The sequence below is a fragment of the Ambystoma mexicanum genome, chromosome 7p, assembly GCF_040938575.1.
Source record: "Ambystoma mexicanum isolate Mex_15411 chromosome 7p, UKY_AmexF1_1, whole genome shotgun sequence".
NCBI classification, from domain to species: Eukaryota; Metazoa; Chordata; class Amphibia; order Caudata; family Ambystomatidae; genus Ambystoma; species Ambystoma mexicanum.
The window spans coordinates 897,906,147-897,924,328 of record NC_090939.1 but is presented as its reverse complement, the minus strand read 5'-3'; the positions used below and the strand labels follow the sequence as shown (position 1 = coordinate 897,924,328).

The 18,182-nt window shown below is 44.5% G+C and overlaps 1 protein-coding gene across 13 annotated transcripts in view; it reads right to left on the bottom strand.

The window, feature by feature from the left end:
- Positions 1-18,182, bottom strand: part of MCF2L (MCF.2 cell line derived transforming sequence like) — an 892,749-nt gene that overhangs the window by 116,790 nt on the left and 757,777 nt on the right. For all 13 annotated transcript variants that reach the window (XM_069637167.1, XM_069637165.1, XM_069637161.1 and 10 more), the window contains one exon: positions 11,089-11,181. In XM_069637167.1, the coding sequence (XP_069493268.1) occupies positions 11,089-11,181 (93 nt within the window). The remainder of the gene's footprint in view (positions 1-11,088; positions 11,182-18,182) is intronic.

The window sequence follows — 18,182 nt, the reverse complement described above, 5'->3', positions numbered from 1 at the left end:
CCTGTCCCCTTATCAGTTTCTGGTGGATAATGGCCAGGAGACACCAGAAAAACTATGGCAGGGCAAGCTTCTCCAAACTACCTTCGCAGCCAGCCAGTCTACTATAGTATGATGCAGAGGCATCCTGTGAGCGAGAGTAGGACAGAGTCACTGTCCCACTCCGCGGGGTCCGTCCCTACGGAGAGTTCTCTCTCTTTATGCCCCACTGTGGTTCATCTTCTGAAGGAGGGCCATGTGCCTTGGGACTCTACCACTGTGGGGCCCAGAACTATTGATGGATACCCCCTCAGTTGGCCCCACCCCCTAAGGGATGTTAAGGGCATTTTTGGACTAATACTTAATGTTTGCTTCAGTCTTTTATTCAAGTGTTAAAGAAAGGTTTGCACAGCTTCCTTTTAGAGCAATGATGCCCATTTAAGGTAACAAATGATATTTCGGATAAAATGCCACATGATAAGTACTGAATTCAAAGAACATTTTTACAAAAAAATAGAATATTTTACAACAAATACATTTTTAAAATTAAAAGCATATTGTGAATTGTCAGGAATGGGGAATACATTTTACTCCCTAAAATGTCCCTTCACTAACGTATAAAGTATTTAGTTAAATATTCCTCCCTCAAATTCTTATGTCGAGCACTGGTTGTCATTGTTTAATTGTAGTTTTATTTAATCTGCTGTTTATTGTCCAATTAAGTAAGGTTTTCTTCACAGTATTTCTATCTCTCTTCCAGTAGGGGTCAGATTTGAATACAACACGTAATAATGACTGAGCACCCTATGCAATCATGCCAACTGAGCAGAATCGCACAGGAGAAGGAACAAAGTGGAAGAAACACAAATGTGATGAACACAACGCCATTCCTTCTAGTGCAGGAGACACTAGACTAAATCCACATTAGACTATAGAGGGCCAGCACTTTAAGGGGATAAACTGAAAGTACGCAATATGATGCTACAAGCTCTTTAGGGTACTGCCTTTTTCCTCAATTCCCGCTCTCCATCTCCACGCGGAGATCCATTTTCGTCTGGCCTGTCCCAATCATCCCTGGTGACCATGTTTTAGGGTAGGGTTGGGAAGAACACTACAGGTTCTGGTATGTTAGCTATAACACAAAAGGAGATAAGCTATATATACACACACACACAGAGACCTGGATGGACTAGCCAAAGTCACTGAAAGGGGTTCCTATTCTAGAAGGATGCAGTCTTCTCAGTACAATGTTCAACCCCTATTTTAATCCAGACTATTCTGGAGCGTCGGCACCCCTAAAAACATTCAACGCACTTGCAGTCTTAGTGAGCTTTAGAAGTGTCCCTGCATACTTCTCGACCTGACCTTGGTAGAATATCCCCAACGATGGGTAATTCTCCAGGTTTCCTGTGGCCTTCCGATGTATTCTTAATGGGACAAGACCATGTAGGTCTAGGGTCTACAGGGCAAGATTTTCCTGACACCACCCTCACATCGGTCCTTATTAGGCTGCAGTAATTATACCTCCCTTAGCCACTGGTCACTCTTTAGGGCTTGAGCCCACCACAAGCTAAGCTCAGACTATCAACGTTTGCAAACCTGTTTTGTTCACTCTTGTAGCTTGGCACCCATCACCAGTATCTGGGAGAGAGGCCCCAGCAGGCTTCTAGAAAGCTTTTTACTGACCTATTCCACTCTTTAACCTTTTTAAAGTGTCGCTTGCATTAGCCACCTCCTGTTCTTCAGCTCTCCTCCAATGTGGCCTACTTGACTAGGCGTCGCTAGGTCTACCTCCCCGTCACTCCTCCATCACTCACTGCTATAAAATCCATAGGGATTGGGGTTGAGACTGCAGCATTCAACCTCCTCCCCAGATACCTGTCCTGGTTTTCCAATTATGTTCATGCATTCTGGTATTTGTCAATAACTCAGTTTGAAAGGCGCTCAAGCTCAGCAGCCTGAGGCTCAAATCGCCAGTCTGCCATCTTGGGATTAGACATTGCCACTATAGCAGCTGGCCGGCCCTGCATTCCAGAGGCTGTGGTAGTCTGCAAGTGTGCTTGCTTACTCTTTCCATATTTGCATGAAGAGGTATGCTTGGTTGATGTGGCTTCCCTTGTCGTTGAATTCCCCATTGGGGTTTGTTCTGCAATCCACTTTTCTCAATGAAGACTCAACTACATGTGTGGACTCAGAAACAAAGACTGGAGTAAGTGCTAAAGTTACTCAATGCACTGTATTAGTGGCAAATCCCTCCAGAGGCTGATTGCCACTGGGATTTCGTCCCTCCCCAACATCAACACCCACAATTGTTAGTTTTTCTTAGGACCTTCTCTTTTCATGCATAAGGCACATTTCACAGTGGGATATTTTATGGTGCTTAGTTTGAAGTAGTAACTGCATGGGGAGGGATGCTGTGGCTACGGGGAGGAGGTGTCTGTGGGAAATGCCCATATACCACCTCCAGCGGCTCTATCACATAAAAAGTGGCGTCCCTAGACCCACAGCTCTCCATTCCCCCCCCTCACTGGATTCTCCAAAGATGACTTCATCACAGCAGTCCCTGTCACGTGGTTAGAACTCTGTAAATGTACCCACATATATCTGACATGAGGCTAGATGTTGAATTATAAATTACTTGCAAACACACAACCGGAGGTGCCTACAGGCCAAAGTATAGGATTTTAAAATGAGCAGGTTAGTCAAGTACAGTGTAAGAAAAATGATTCTGCCCTTGACAGCAGCCCAGGAAAAAAAACTGCTAGGACCCTCTAAAAAGGATTTCCGGATAAAAAAAGGCTAAGCAGGCCTGATAATGTTGGATTGAGCTTCAGATGACGATCAAGAAGTGTGTCAAAGCTAAGCTGTATTTTCAGACAGATACATCACACAAATCCTTACCTACAAAATATGCAACACTGAATTTTTAGGGATTTAAACTATTGCTTATTTTTGTAAAACTTTATTATTTATAATGATGATCCACAATGTATGTTCAGTTTCCACATTATTATAATCCATACAAGAGACAATCCATGAACTGGATAGTAAACTGCATGGCCAAGTGGCCAACTCTGCACTGTCACAAGCCTGACATAAGTTCGATCAGTGCTACTTTGCAAGGCTAAAAGAGCTCCTTCACACCAAAATCCTTAAATTATCTACATTACTTCATTCACCATTAACACCATAATTAAATGCCATTGATGCTCTGAAGCCCTTTCTTAACATAGTCAATTATTCCCGAACGACTGGCAAATTCCCTATCGCATGATCCTATTCAAGCACAACTCTGTCATATCACCATTTTTCCTTCACACACAGGATTCGTGAACGAGCAGCAACCATTTACATCTGCAATTCAGTAAGGAGAAGACCCGCCTCTTCAAGGAATAACAGCTGCTCTTTAACACCTAGATCCACACAACCTCCACTGCCCACCTAACCTGAGCTTGGGTATCTGCTTCCCTCATTCCCCGTTTTGTCCATGGTTGCTTGTAGATCACTTTCTGCCAAAGTAGCCACCCTCTCCTTCCCTGGTTAGTGCTCTGATCACTTTTCTTGATCTTTTGCAATCTGCTTCAATTGATGTGTACTTCCCACTATGACTTGTGAAGAACTCCATTGCTTAACAAAACTATATCAGCACTCAATAAATAACATCATAACAATATACCCAAAAACCCACATTCACCAATATCTGCTCCTCAAAACCGACAACATGCATCCTTGGTAGTATCAATACACGGACTGCCCAGGTGGGTGTATCCACCCTATGCATCACAAAGAAGGGTGACCTCCTTTCAAACGGAAACCCCATACATCCCGCCCCTCTGAAAACTAGGGAGCCTCCTCACCCATCCTCATTACTAGTAGTTTTTAGCGGCTGGGAGTCTATTTATCAACCAGTAAAACATAACATACCAAAGACATCCAATGATTAAAAACCTGACCGGCCCTCCTCCAAACCTGGAGGCTACCCTTCACTTAAATTGAAACCCATCAAATGGAACGTGACCTCTTAAAGAGTGAAGTCATGGACCCCCAACTATGGGCTGGCTCTCCCATATGAACCTTGGAGGGTCCTCCCCATCTCTGCCGAACTGCACAAGGTCTCTTGGTTTCTAGATGCCCTCCAACCTGACCTTCAAGAAACACCTGAACAATGCATTCCATACCACATTCTTTCAACTCTCCCACATCTCAAAGATAAGATCAATCCCTTCCTCCTTTACTCAGTCCCTCATAACCTAGAAGCCCAAGTTTGGCCATCGTCCTCTGCTGAATCGATAAGGGAAGTTACTGGCCTTCAGGTCTTCCGGACACATCTAGTTTCCATCGAACTTCCATGCAACAGCCCTCCAAATACACAAACTTGTTCAGATTATGCTCCCACTGTTGAAGGAAGCAGTTATTAGGTTGCATGCTGGCCTCCCTCACTCCAGCAGTTCAAGAGGTGCTAAACATACATCTATTAAAGTAATACCTCACTTAACCAATCTGAACCTATGTTTTCAACTCTGAATCAAACTGATGGCACTCCCTCTGCCCCTCTCCCTTTATGCATGCACTCAGAACGTAATCAACGTATAATGTATGACAAAGTAAATAAAACAAAGTAAATAAAAAGAGCACCTCAATGCATTGCCTTCTTTTTAAAGCAAGTAACCACTACTGCCACCTTGTAGCACAGCAGCAAATATGTTGGCTGACCCCAAAAAATCCTTGTCAGTTGAGTAAAAGAGAAAGTTATTGTGCTCAATGCGCTTCATTTTATTCATTTCATCCTGAAACCTCGGATGTGAAATGCATACACTTACACAGACTTGCTCCCGCCTCCTGAACCGCACCACTCCCCGATTGGCCATCCATTATTGTGATTTGCAAATGTGAGCTGTAGGAAGCCGACTGAAGCAAACTTTGCCATTTCTACAGGTGGCAAAAGGCAAGGCAACGCTTGTGGGGCCTCCTTAACTAAACTAGAGCATGCACCCACAGTATTTGTTTACATTTTAAAATTTAGCAGCCCGGCACACCGAGTGCTGTAGTTGGTCTCCCGGTCCTTCTTCCTTATTTCCGCCGCTTGCTCGTGCCTCCCGCCTGCCCCCGCTCCCTGATTGGCCATCCGGCCTTTATCACACCAGTCGCTAGGGCAGCCCCTACCCGTTGCAGCCCCTGCGGCTAAGGGCTCCAAGGCAAAGGGAAACTCCAAAAGAAGCACCTCCAGGAAGTGTCTGTAGGTGTCAGCAGGGGAACAGGCAGCTGACAAGGCCGCTGCCCCCTGTGCCTCCCTGCTGCCCCCTGACCAGTCTCTGTGGTTGTCAAGGCATAATCCCACCACTGGCTGCGATTGGCCTAGAGCCCTTATAAGACTCATCGCGCTAGGGCAGCCCTCTGCCTGTTGCGGGCCCAGTGGCGAAGGACTTGAGGCAAAGCACTTCGTAATCTCAAAAGAACAGCTGAAACTAGCTGGAGAAAAGCTCCCTCTATCTCCACTAAAGAAAAGTTCTCTTCGGCAGCAGCCGCTTACAAAGCTGCTATTACGAACGCCAAAAAATATATTTTCAATACAAGAATTCACAATGCCAAATCTGACATGAAAGAGTTATTCTCTATCCTAAGAGAACTGGAATCACCTGTGCCCCCCCACTGACGACTGCGTCAAGCACAACGTTTGGTGCAACAACATCCAACAATCTCTAATAAAATAGCTCTCCTGCAAGCCAAGATAGAATCCAAAAAAGCTAACCTTGCTGCCAAAGACCACACTAGCTATACACATAGTGCTCCCCATCCCAACCGCCCCCTTTTCCACTTCTCACCAGTCACAGAGGATGAAGTAATTAACATACTTGCTAGTATAAAACCATCTAATTGTCTAACCGACCGATGTCCTGCCTCAGTTATCAAGGATGGGGATAAAAACCTAGCTCCCTTTATCACCACCTTGATCAACTCCTCATTCAAGAACTCAGCAGTCCCGAACAACCTTAAAGAGGCATGGGTTCTACCTCTTCTCAAAAAACCCAACCTAGACCCTAATACTCGGACGAACTATAGGCCCATCACAACTGTCCCCTTTCTTCTAAAAATACTAGACAGAGTAGCGTACCTCCAAATACGATGACATTTGGAAGACAACAACCTTCTAGGTCTGCGACAAATCTGGCTTTAGACCTGGGCATGGGACTGAAACGGCCCTCCTGACCTAAAAATCCAAATGGATGAAGCCAAAGACAAGGGCAATCTGGCCATCCTGCTCTTGTTGGATCTGTCTGCAGCCTTCGACCTAGTCGACCACCAAGTACTTACTAAACACCTCTCCTCGGCTGCTGCATTTTCCCAGAATGCCACCAATTGGATTTGGTCTTTCCTATCTGACAGAACAACCAGGGTCTTTTCCCCCCCATCAGGCGGCACCGCGGGCAGACCCCGTCCCAATCTAATGCGGAGTCCCCAAAGGATCTTGTATCTCTGCCATGCTTTACAATATCTTCACCAAGCTTCTCTTCGACCGCCTTGATGACTTGGGTGTCACATATACTAACTATGCTGACGACACCCAGGTACTCATTGCGCTAAATGTGAGCTATGAGAACGATGTTGCAAAACTACATGATATCTGCCTTGAAATCCAAGCATGGATGGCCACCCATGTTCTCTGCTTAAACGATGACAAGACGGAACTGCTCATCGTCCGCTCCCAGTCCCGTCTCAACAAACTCAACCCCAGATACCAATCCTTCACCATTGATGGCAACATCATAAAAGTGTCAAAAGGAGTCAAAACGCTGGGTGTGTATCTTGACTCCACGCTCTCACTCAAAAAACAAATTAACTCCACCATCTCATCCACGGCCTACACTAATAAACTTATTAATGCCTGTAAACCATTTTTATCCACCAACAGCTGCCTCACACTGGGCAGGGCCTCATACTGTCCAAATTGGACTACTGCAGCACACTCTTCCTCGGCTCCACTAACCACAACTTGAACAGACTACAGATACTACAGAACAACGCCCTCAGATGTGCCCTTAATTTCCCCCGCAAGGCCCACATCTCTACCGTCAGAAAGGAGTTTCACTGGCTCCCCATCCGCGAGAGAATTAAATTACAAGCACTCATCACACACAAATGCCTCCGACAGCCCCACGTTACTTATCAGACAAATTTACTAGACAAAACTCTACCAGACCCACTAGATCCCCAAACTTACACCAACTTAACATCCCGAAGTTCAACCTGAAAACTGCAGGGGGAGCAAGCTTCCCCGTGCTAGCAGCGAAATGCTGGAATGCGCTACCAATGATAATCAGAACTGACACCTCGTTCTGGTCGTTCAGAGCCAAGGTGAAGGAACTGTTCATAACTCAGCAATAGATTATTAACTGCACTTATCTAAATCTTGTATCCTTTGTATCAAATGTGTGCCGCCACCGCTGTGGACCAATTTGTAACCTGGTCCCTCTATAACTTTCCTATACCCTTTATCACAGACCATTCTGTAACCTGGTCCCACATGCTATTTATTGTACTGTATCGTCCTCTGCTTCTTTTGTATGTGCAACTTTCAGTAACCCATGTTGCTCCTTAAGGTTAAAGCACCCAGTGACCTCAGGGTTTGGCTGCAGAGGCATCTCCGAATGGTGTCAGCAGGGAAGGAGGTAGTTGTCAACCAACGTCAACTAACAAAGTAGGCACGGTACAAACAGTTGAGACATCTTTCATCTCTTCTTTACACCACCGACATTTGCAAATATTATCTACCTTGTATCACAACACACAAGACGTCCTTCTGGATGTAATCTCATTTCATTGACTGCTTGATTGTGAAACCTAGGACTTTTTCCCACTATTCAGGAAACTCAAATCTAGGGGTATTTGCACAGACAGTTAAAATCTTGATATCTAGGCCACCTCCCACCATCCGGGAGACTCAAACCAGGAGCTACCCTGCCCAATGGCGATGGCTTGAAACCCAAGCCATCTCCAAAGACCTGGGACAACATATTTAGGTGTGTCCCTGAACTACTACACTCCAACACCAGATCGATCCAGTGAAAATAATCAGCTGGGCCACTGTCTCAAATTAATATGAAACCCTGGTCAGGTCATCTCCCCCACTCATAACCTACCGATCACCAAGTGCATTGTTCTCACTGCAACACTTTGAACGCCCCCCGCCCCCATTCTTAGGCCCACCGTTCACAGGAAAGAGGAACACCAAGATGCTGGGAAGCTCTCCCGACACCGCCAGATAAATACCCACAACCCTAGAATCATATCAAGCCCGGGACTCTCCCTATTATTTCCAACTCATTATTGCAGGATAAGGAAACCCTAGTGAATCCCCCAACAGCAGCCTCCCACCATTACCACATTCCACCCCACGTATCAAGTCGCAAGACAAATGAGATTACACCATTATATCTATAATCATATACAAGCAGATAAGAATCGCCACAATTCAAACCCTGTGAGGTCCTACAGATGGGCCACTGCCCCTTTGACACACACTCTAATCTTCAAACCAACTGACCATTGACTGGAACAAGAAACACACCAAATGGAACCATACCCTCTTCCAGTAGACACTGCCATGAATACAGAACCCCCTCCTGCACCCCCACAACCACTGTGGCCAACCGAACAAACATCATAAGAAGAGAAGTGTCCCTGAATCTAACACACGTACCTCGCAACTGACCACGTAAAATATCAATGCCACCAACATCGCTAGGTGCGCTGAAGGCATACTTGAACCACACAGAAAAAGAAGAGAAATGATTGTCCTGGGCCAAGTGATGTGACAAGGAGCAGGAACCAGACTGACCCGGTAAGTTACAAATAGAACATGGATATTTTATTCTTCCTAGTTATAGGTTACAGCAGAAGGTAACATGAAGGTAACATAGCATCTATTCTGGTTCCTGTCTTAGCTCCAAGTCCCCAACTGACATCCTTGGAACCCCCAGCCCTCCAGCACTCCCACTTTCCACACAGCATTCTCACAGGCCTCATCTTGCATACACTCAGACTCATACATTCAAGTCACTACAAGAAACAACAAGAGAAAAGAACGAAAACCAACGCCCTCACTCCTTATATCACAAAAACACAAGGCCACCGCCACCAACCACAACAAAACATAGAAGAGGAAGAAATCAGCAACCCAATAATTAATTTCACAAACCATTTCAACAACGAAACAGATTGCACAGAGCACCCATCACATACTGAGAGCAACATGGAAGCCGACCAACGTAACAACTGCAAGAAAAAGCCTATATTAAAAATCGAAAACCACATAGAAAGGATACACTGCAACCTAATCAACGCAAGATCAATGTCCAAACATGCCACAGAGATCTAGGACCTACTGTGCAACAGAGGTATCGACATCCTATTCATCACAGAAACATGGCTAGACGACAACTACAAAAATCACACTGCACAGCTGCCTACCTAATAACTTTAACTGCTCACAGGCTTACAGAAAAGACAAAAGAGGAGGAGGACTTGCATACAAGGAGCACCTGGAAATGAAAACAGATGAAACACTAAACATCAAAATCTGCGAATCCCTAATCCTTCGGTTGACAGCAAACCTCAAAACAAATCTCAAGTTTGTTCTGGTTTACAGACCACCGACATAAGACGCAGCATTCCTGGACACCTTCACAGTCATCACCAATTTAGCCATTGAACAGAAACATCTGAAAGTCCTCTGGACGTCAAAATCTGGTTTGAAGAAGAAACCGCAAACTCATAAAAATCGCTAGCCAAACAACTGGAGACAATGAAACTACATCAGTTGGTTAAAGGCGCAACACACACAGCGGGACACACAAACTCGACGCAATCTTCGCCAACAAAAACCTCACTGCGGCACCTCCAATACAGATACTCTAGAGCGATCATCTCATCATTCCATTTTGTGATCATGCTACCTATGAAAGCAGCCAAAGAACCCAATAAACTTCTGACTATCATGAAAAGAAACTGGAGAATCATCAAAGCTAGTAATTTAGTAGAAGTCACAATCACAAAACCATCAACTATGAACTTGAACTAAGCCGACCTCGACAGAAAAACAGAACTACTTCATAAATGCACAAAAATGTCTGGGAGCCCCTCTACCGAGAACGAACACGGCCAAATGACCTGTTCTATGGGACGGTGCCTACTCTGGCGGGGTCTACAACCACGTTTTAGCTCACTGTACCTTTCACAGAGGAGAAATATCCATTTGCATCTCAGACTTTGACCCACCCACAAGGGCAGTCCAGCACCAAAATGCTTAGCAATTCTCCTCTGAACAAGAGTACCAACAGCAACCCAAAACATGTGTTATGGCCTACTCAAGCGTCATCAATGAGGTGAAACCATGTCTCTATAAGCACAGTGATCAAGGAATCCATGTCTGGATTACCCTGGGTGACTTAGGGTGAACCCCAAAGTTCCTAAAAATGCACAAAAAGGTCTGGGGGTCTCTCTAACGAAACCTAACACAGCCAAATAACCTCCTGAGTGGGCACCTTCCCATAGAACAGGTTATTTGGCCGTGTTCGTTCTCGGTAGAAGAAAAGTGAAAACAATTATTTTGTAGTTGTTATTTCCAGCAGGAAAAATAAGCAAAACCACCTTAAATCCTTGTTTCTGGTTAACTCCTTCTTGCAGCTGGCAGTAGATAAGTAGTTGGTACCATAAGGGACCCATTTTATACCATGTCCAGCTTTGTGAGTCATAGCCTTGGTTTTCATAACTACAGTTCTGGCAACCTATAATGCATAACTCCCACCTGCCTCCCCCTGTGGGATTCTTGCCTATCAACAGGCAATTTGCTCAATGGAGGTTTCCACAGGGAAGCAGTCCTTGGAGTGAGGCCTGGTGTCGGCTGCAGGCCTGCAGCTAAGGAAACTACCATTGAGTTCCAGCACAACTAGCAGAGGACAATACATAGGACACCCTAGAGGCTGTGGTGCCGATACAATGTTTTACAACAGTTCAGCATTCTTAGACAATTCGGTCAGCATTCTTAGACAATTCGGTCATTGGTATATTTATTAAATGTTCAATGTGCTAGTAATACAATTCGACAAGACTAACCTTCAATAATAATTGGTATTTTGTTATTCTTTGTACAGGTTTCAATAAATAGGAGTCCAAGCTCAGCTTGTGATCTAGCTTCTTTTGACATTCCTGCAACGACAAAAATTGACGTTATCAGAAATACATACATTTATTTGTATTTCGATTCAAATTATTTACTATTTTAACCCACAATTCTCACACAGAGCAAACAGTCACAGCACATTATTGGCTATGTTGTTCAGCCAAATTCCCTTCAGCTTTTTTCCAATCTCTGCTCAGTTAACCTTGCCGCTAGACACCTCTTTCCCAGACATGGACTGTAATTTAACAAACAGGTACATTCTGGGAGATGTAGTGTTTTGCTCAGTTCAACTGCACTATTAGTACTACAGCGCTGATGACCCGGAGAGCAAAGTCGGTGCTTATGGTAATGGGGTCATCGGGTCATTCTCTGCTGCTCCCGTCTGGTGGGCAGATAGCACATGATCTTCAACTCCATTGAATTCACACCCTTTAACAGACACAAAGCATGACTTGTACATATTGGGGAAGTAAGCCCATTGAGTCAAAATCAGAAAAAGAATTCCAGGCAAGGCAACAGACACCATGGTCTAAACAAACCAATCACCTTTCAATGGTTAAGCCTTACATTTTGGTAACTAAATTCATGCACAATCGAACCTATATCCTTACTCTGCAAAAGGACCATGGTAGTTATAGCAAGGGGGAGCAGGCTGCTTTCCGTTTCATATCACACAACAATAAAGCAGGTAATAACTTTGCTGAATGCTCATACTGTATTCAAAGAGCTATTAAATAATGTTGGCAGGATATTCACTCATTCACAAAAATTTGATATTCTTGTGAAAGAAGTAACAAAGCACATTAAAGGGGGAAAATAGGTTCTGGAGGTGTGGTCCTAGGTTGTACGAGCAATGGCTATTATGGAGCTACCATTTAAGTACAGGCGTCACTGACTCTTGAAGATTCATTGTCGGTTCCGGTGAGCAAGCGCCATGGCCAACTTCAGACAAGCCTATGAAACAAGAGATGTACCCTTACTGTTATAATAGTAACCACAGAGGTTCAAGAGGAGCAGGTCAATACAATTATTTGGCCTGATCTCTTGAAATGCTTTAAAATAAAAGAGGAGTTGCTTAATTCTAGCAATCCCTAAATAAATCAGCCGCTGAGTACATATTACCACCCACTCAGGAAACTTCGGACAAGCAACCATAGCATACAGAGGATACAATACTTTTAATTAGGGGTGCTCAGGGGAATTGGGAACAAGGGCTTCCTGTGTTGCCCCCTTGCATCTTCTAGAGACATGTCTCGACAGATTGAATGTCCCAATAGACTTTTCTTTCTGAATCTCCAATGATCAGTCACATAATACTATGCTTTATACAGGGTTGGGTGTCGCATCCGTGTTGGAATAGGCCTTCAGGTGTCTGGAGGGGATGGGCTTCTGGGTAAAGACAAAGACGTTTGTTTCACATAGAAGTTTTGAGTCATCAACTCGGTTATGTTAATACAAACATGCTTTTTAGGGCCACGTCACTACTTTTAATAGTCATTAGCAATCAATGCCTGTCCTTTGCATGAGCATCACCCTATTATTTTCACAGACTTAATTATCATAATAAGTGGCAAGCAGTGTTGAGAGGCAAAAAATATTACCACTTGGGATACTACCATATTTAAATAGCTGCACCGGCTGTGACACATAGTAAAATAATTGAGTAGTACTATATAGGTAAGGGTTATTTATAAATTACAATAAACCAATGTTTTGTCAAATTTTTTCAAGCGAAATCAGTTCCTTTGAAGTAATTGAAAACATTGCCTTTGGTGTGTATGGTCAATAATATGTTAATATGCAACTAAAATAAACGTATCATTGTATTTAGCAAATGTACCTTTAGGCAGCTAGCCGGTTGGCTACTATAAATCATTAAAAATGCAATTGGTATAAAGCACTCAACTGGCCTCATGTCCTCTGTGAAACTTTCAGTCAATCCTGGATTTTAAACTATCAGACTAGGACACCATGCTTGTATCAAAGGCCAAACCAATCATGGGAAAAAACAAAACTTCAGAACTGAGAAACTGAATAGCTCTTGAAAAAACATTAGCACTGACTAACCTAGACCCTTGTGAGGCAAGGCCAGTTGGCATCTATTTTATGAATTGGTGGATTGTAATCACATTGGTAGGAAGTGTGGTTTAGATGCAGATTACTGTGAAAATATCACAAAGTGTGGCGTAGATCAAACCACAACTTGGAAAAAATGGTTACTGCTCTAATAGCAAGGCCTTCAGTGTGTCTGCAACCCTCAAAATGCTCAGTGCTGTGGCGCATTGGACAGCAAGCCTAGCTTCTCAATTATTAAGCTCACAAAAATTGACAGGGCTGAATTGTAATACATGTGGTTACACCAAAGTTTACATTTTAGTTTGAGTACCTGTCTCCTTACAAAGGGGAGATTCAATGATTTGATCATGCTCCAAACCAGCCGTACTGACTTAAACACTGTCCAGGGAAGCAAGCCTGTCATGAACCAGGACAATCCTACCCTAAAGGACCCTGGACAAGCACCAACAATGGTGGCATGGAAGAGGCTTTGGTGGAAGGTCTGGAAAGAAGACTGAACAAGCTCAAAGGCTTAAGGGCAGAGAGTGATGGCCATCCTGGAACGTTTTGTGTTCTGGTCCCTTTTGTGGGTGTCCCTGCAGTTAACAAAATAATTACATGGATCACAGAATTTAAGTATAAGGAGGAACAGAAGAAAGCAACAGTCCAGGCCCAGCACATCAGCATGGCAGATGACAGATGGTGGCATATTAAAATAAACATATCTGTGACCGCATTGGTGTTTGTTACTCTCTTTACTTAACAAAACAGGATGTAGTCCTATAAAACCAGAGACCGCACTCTGGAGCCTTTCCTATAGTGATGGTTCCGCCACAGACAGGTGTTTGATCAGAGGCACAATAAACTGAGTGTGAAAATGTCAGTATGCAGACCTTGTCAGGAAGGGATGGGGACTGCTGAGCTTGGGGTGCAAGACCTACTAGAGAGCATTCCAAGTGCCATTTGTAGCCCAGAGGAGGATGGCGACAGTTGAGAGGGACCCAATTCCTGACCCCCACTCCAAGTGCTAGCTTATATATGACCGGGATCCATTTGCATCACCCCATGCCACCTAAGCCAAATGCTTTCCAGGTTTCCACTACTTTTCCTAGGTCCAGCACACACAGAACTACTCACGGGAGAGACCGGCAGACGGAGAGCAGACCTCCAGCCTCCCGTGCTATCCGCGTCTCAGCGCAGACAACCGGAAAGCAGCCAAGTGAGAGAGAGGTGGCGAGAAGGTTGCAGAGCCTAAGAGTGCACTGCTCCTCAGCATTTGTGCCAGCTCCACCGAGGCCGCAGCATACTCCCTAGACCACCAATGACTAAAACCACGGTCTCAGACCCTCACACAGACTGTACTCACCTTGGAGGATCCCAGATCAAGCCCCTCTTTATAAACTTGGACATTGCACGTTCCGGTTTGCCATTACCTTTCCATGGCAGCTCTGCGCAGGGAAAAGGGGCAGGGCTTAATACATTATTTACAATCTTCTCTATATGGGAACACCTCCCAGGTGGGAAAAAAGGCCAAATTGACCAGGGACAGACAACGAACCAGAGCATAGGGAGAGGGTCAAAATATCCCAAAGCAAACAGGAAGTGGTGGGTTGTTCAGCTGAGGTCAGAGGAGGAGGTGGGAGAAGAAGAGACCAGCAGGCAGAAGGATGGAGAAGCAGAGGTGGAGCTGATTTCTGGAGCAGGTGAGGTGTTGGTTATTAAGTGCAAGCAGTACTACATGGTGAGTGCGAAAGAGTGGCAAGTGTGTTCAGGAGAGGTAGTGTAGGGAGCTATGGTAAAGCTCTTGTGTGAGGGTTATTTGAGTAAAGGTGGTGTGGACTAGTACTGTGGAGGGAAGAGTAGGGTGTAGTAGGGTGGAGGTGGGAGTAGTAGAGTAGAGGAGGGAATAGCAGGGTGGAAAGGGGAGCAGCAGGGTGGAAAGGGGAGCAGCAGGGTGGAGGAGGGAGTAGTAGTGTAGAGCAGGAAATAGTGGGAGCAGTATTGTGGAGGGGGCACCAAGTAGTAGCGTGGAGGAGGGAGCAGTAGTGTGGACTGGGAATAGTACTGTGGAGAGGGGAGTAGCAATGTGGAGAGGAGGGCATTGTAACACCAAAGGGTGGAGGCAGAACAGAGAGAGAAAAACACCAGAGGAGGAAAATGCAGGGAGAAGGCAAGGAGTAGTAGGAGTGAAGAAGGATGGAGTAGGAGAGAAGTGAGAGGAGACCATCAGAAAAAGAGGAAGGAAGAATAGATGTGTTGTGACGGAAAGAGGAGCGTGTTCGACAGTGTGTCTGGAAGGCACAATCCACTATCGCTTTTTAGCAGACTAAACATTGGATACTTTAGGGTCAGTTATGAAGTCCCGGAGAGAAATTAGGTAGATTAGGCATTTGACTTCTAAGTTTTCCCTTTTAGAATAAGATAGAATTTAGACTCTATATACTATCCGGGGGAATAAGGACACATGGGGTAGGGTGGGACCGATACTTATAGACGAGAGAGGGACGGCCATACCGCTGTGCCTGAAACTACAATAAACACCCTGTAACCATTTCTAGGAGTTGAGGTTGTCTTTGAGCCATCTGTGACACGAGGCATTCCAGATCCCCAGCAAAAAATTAAACAATGACATTTCGCACTGGAGTGTTTGGCTACTAACATGAGCTAGTCTCAAAATATAAAAACTCAGATTTATATTTGAGTTTTAGGAATTACCTATTTTGGAGCATAATCAGATGATAAGGCACATATGAGCCATTTTGTAGACATAAAACTCCACAGGCCTAAAAGGCGTTCATCAGCCGGTCATCGCTAAGTAGCTAGATTTATAGGCATTACAAATATGATTGGGCTGCCATCAGTGGCAGGACTTTAAATGATGCCTTTGGAAGGTACAGAGACCAAAAAGCAATCTATTAGCATTGCACGGACAAACCTAGGAACTTGCAGTGGCCATCCCAAATGGAAGCAGACCCGAAGATCCACAGTGAAAAGCCTTCCCCAACTGAAAAATCCCCTGGATTTGAGTAACTCAGGGGGTCAGATAATGGCACACAGAGGTTACAACCCATGATTTTCAGTAAAGGTTCCTCCCCAAGCTCGTCCACTTGCAGGCTGCTGATCATGATTTGTGGTATGGTAGTCCTGTAGGAGTAAGTCAACCTGTGATGGTTTTCTTCTGAACACCTTTCTAGCAATGAGGGAAATGTGGGATTGTGAGCAACATATGGGTGGAGAGTCCAGATACTGAAGCGCCACAAGATGGTGAAATATGTTCGGCCCAGAGGAACTGCAAGGGCAACATCTGGAGGGCAACATCGGAAAACGTGTTTTGTAAAATATATATGGACCACCATTGAGTAAGATCTGCACTACAGCCAATTTCGGATACCATCATCATCATCTAACTTTATTTTGATCTAAAAGACCATAAAAGTCACATAAAAAATGTGGTCAATTCTAATTGGGAGATACTCTGGGCAAAAAAGAATAAAGTGCACTGTGCTTTTAGCTACATTTGGGTAGAACAGGCAATCCACTATGTTACTCGAAATTCCAATTGTGCCTCAGGCTGGCAAGGGGCAAAATGCCCATGTTCAGCTTCGCATATAGGGATCTCAGACATTTTGGTTGCATCCCATCTAGAAAGTATTCAAAACCAGGCTTTTCTTTCCTCGAGGCATACATAGTCAAGCTAGTTGAACCTGCTAATTTGTCACAACGTTCTCTCTCCCATCTCCCTTCATAGGCTTTTTTCAACTGTCATTTGACATTTATTTGGGATAGTTTCAGGGTGACGCCAATAGTTTTCCCATTCCAAAATAATTAACTTATTTCTTATAGCCACCAGTCAATATATGTTCATGCCACCAAGTTACAATTGGCCCAAAGGTGTAACCAGAAGAATGCCGGCTTTGCACCACGAATGTAGCCAATGCTCCAAGTCTGTGTCCCAAAAGACCGGAACATTAGGGGCACTTACAAGTAGGCCCAAAACAGAATTTCTGCTCCACAACTTGGAGCTTGCCTGTCTTTCAGATACATTTTGTGGAAGTACCACCTAGAAAATACGTAACATGAGGAAACTGAGATAAATTTGGTTTTATAAGAAAAAACAATTAAGAGGTCTCCTATTTAAGGGACATGGTTGCGATGAGCAAAGGATATCCCAATCTATGCACGGAAATACTTGTATACAATATTGGTACAGGGGGGAAACTGGGGATGGGGGGGGTCAATATTATCAGTGAATGAGGAAAAAACAATTGCCTGGGGAGCAAAAGTGCACCAGGAAACTGCTTTATTTAAGACTATGTCCCATGTCAGTATCCTATTTGCCCTGGCAGAGAAAGGGCTCAGACCAAGGGCAAGAACACACTCCCGTAAGTACCCTTAGATGCATTTTTGCTCATCTTATTTGTCTCAGGAAAAAGGTAAGGATGGTTATTTTGACCTAGATAAACAACTGGAAGATTGATTGCTATCACAAAACATAGCGATTTCCACAAAAAAAGAGGCAATCGCAAAACGTTCAGTTTATTGGGGCTTTGCACAGATTTGGGCTAAGTGGGGAAACCAAAAAGAAGGAAAGCAGAGAAAAGGTTCTCCCGTGTCTCCCTTCCCTTGGCCTTTCTCTGGACCAGTCAATCACTCACGGTTCTTGAGAAATGGGTCTTTCATGTCTTCCAGCTTTTTTAGGGAAGGTGTGGTTGGCTACAGAATACTGGGGAGATCTCCACCCATCCCCTCTAGTCCTGCGTAGGGCTCCCTCACAGTTACAGCATCAACTCGGAAAAGTCAGAACAGGCTTCTCACAACGGGCCAGCGCATTAAGAAAGAGGCCACCTGTGATCTTCCACTAGCATCTGCTGTAGGACTCACTCTACTTACCTTTCTAAGCTCCTGGCTCTCTGGCCCACCAATTCAGACTCTCTCTGCTCCTCGATACCCTGACAGAAGTTCATACATAGGA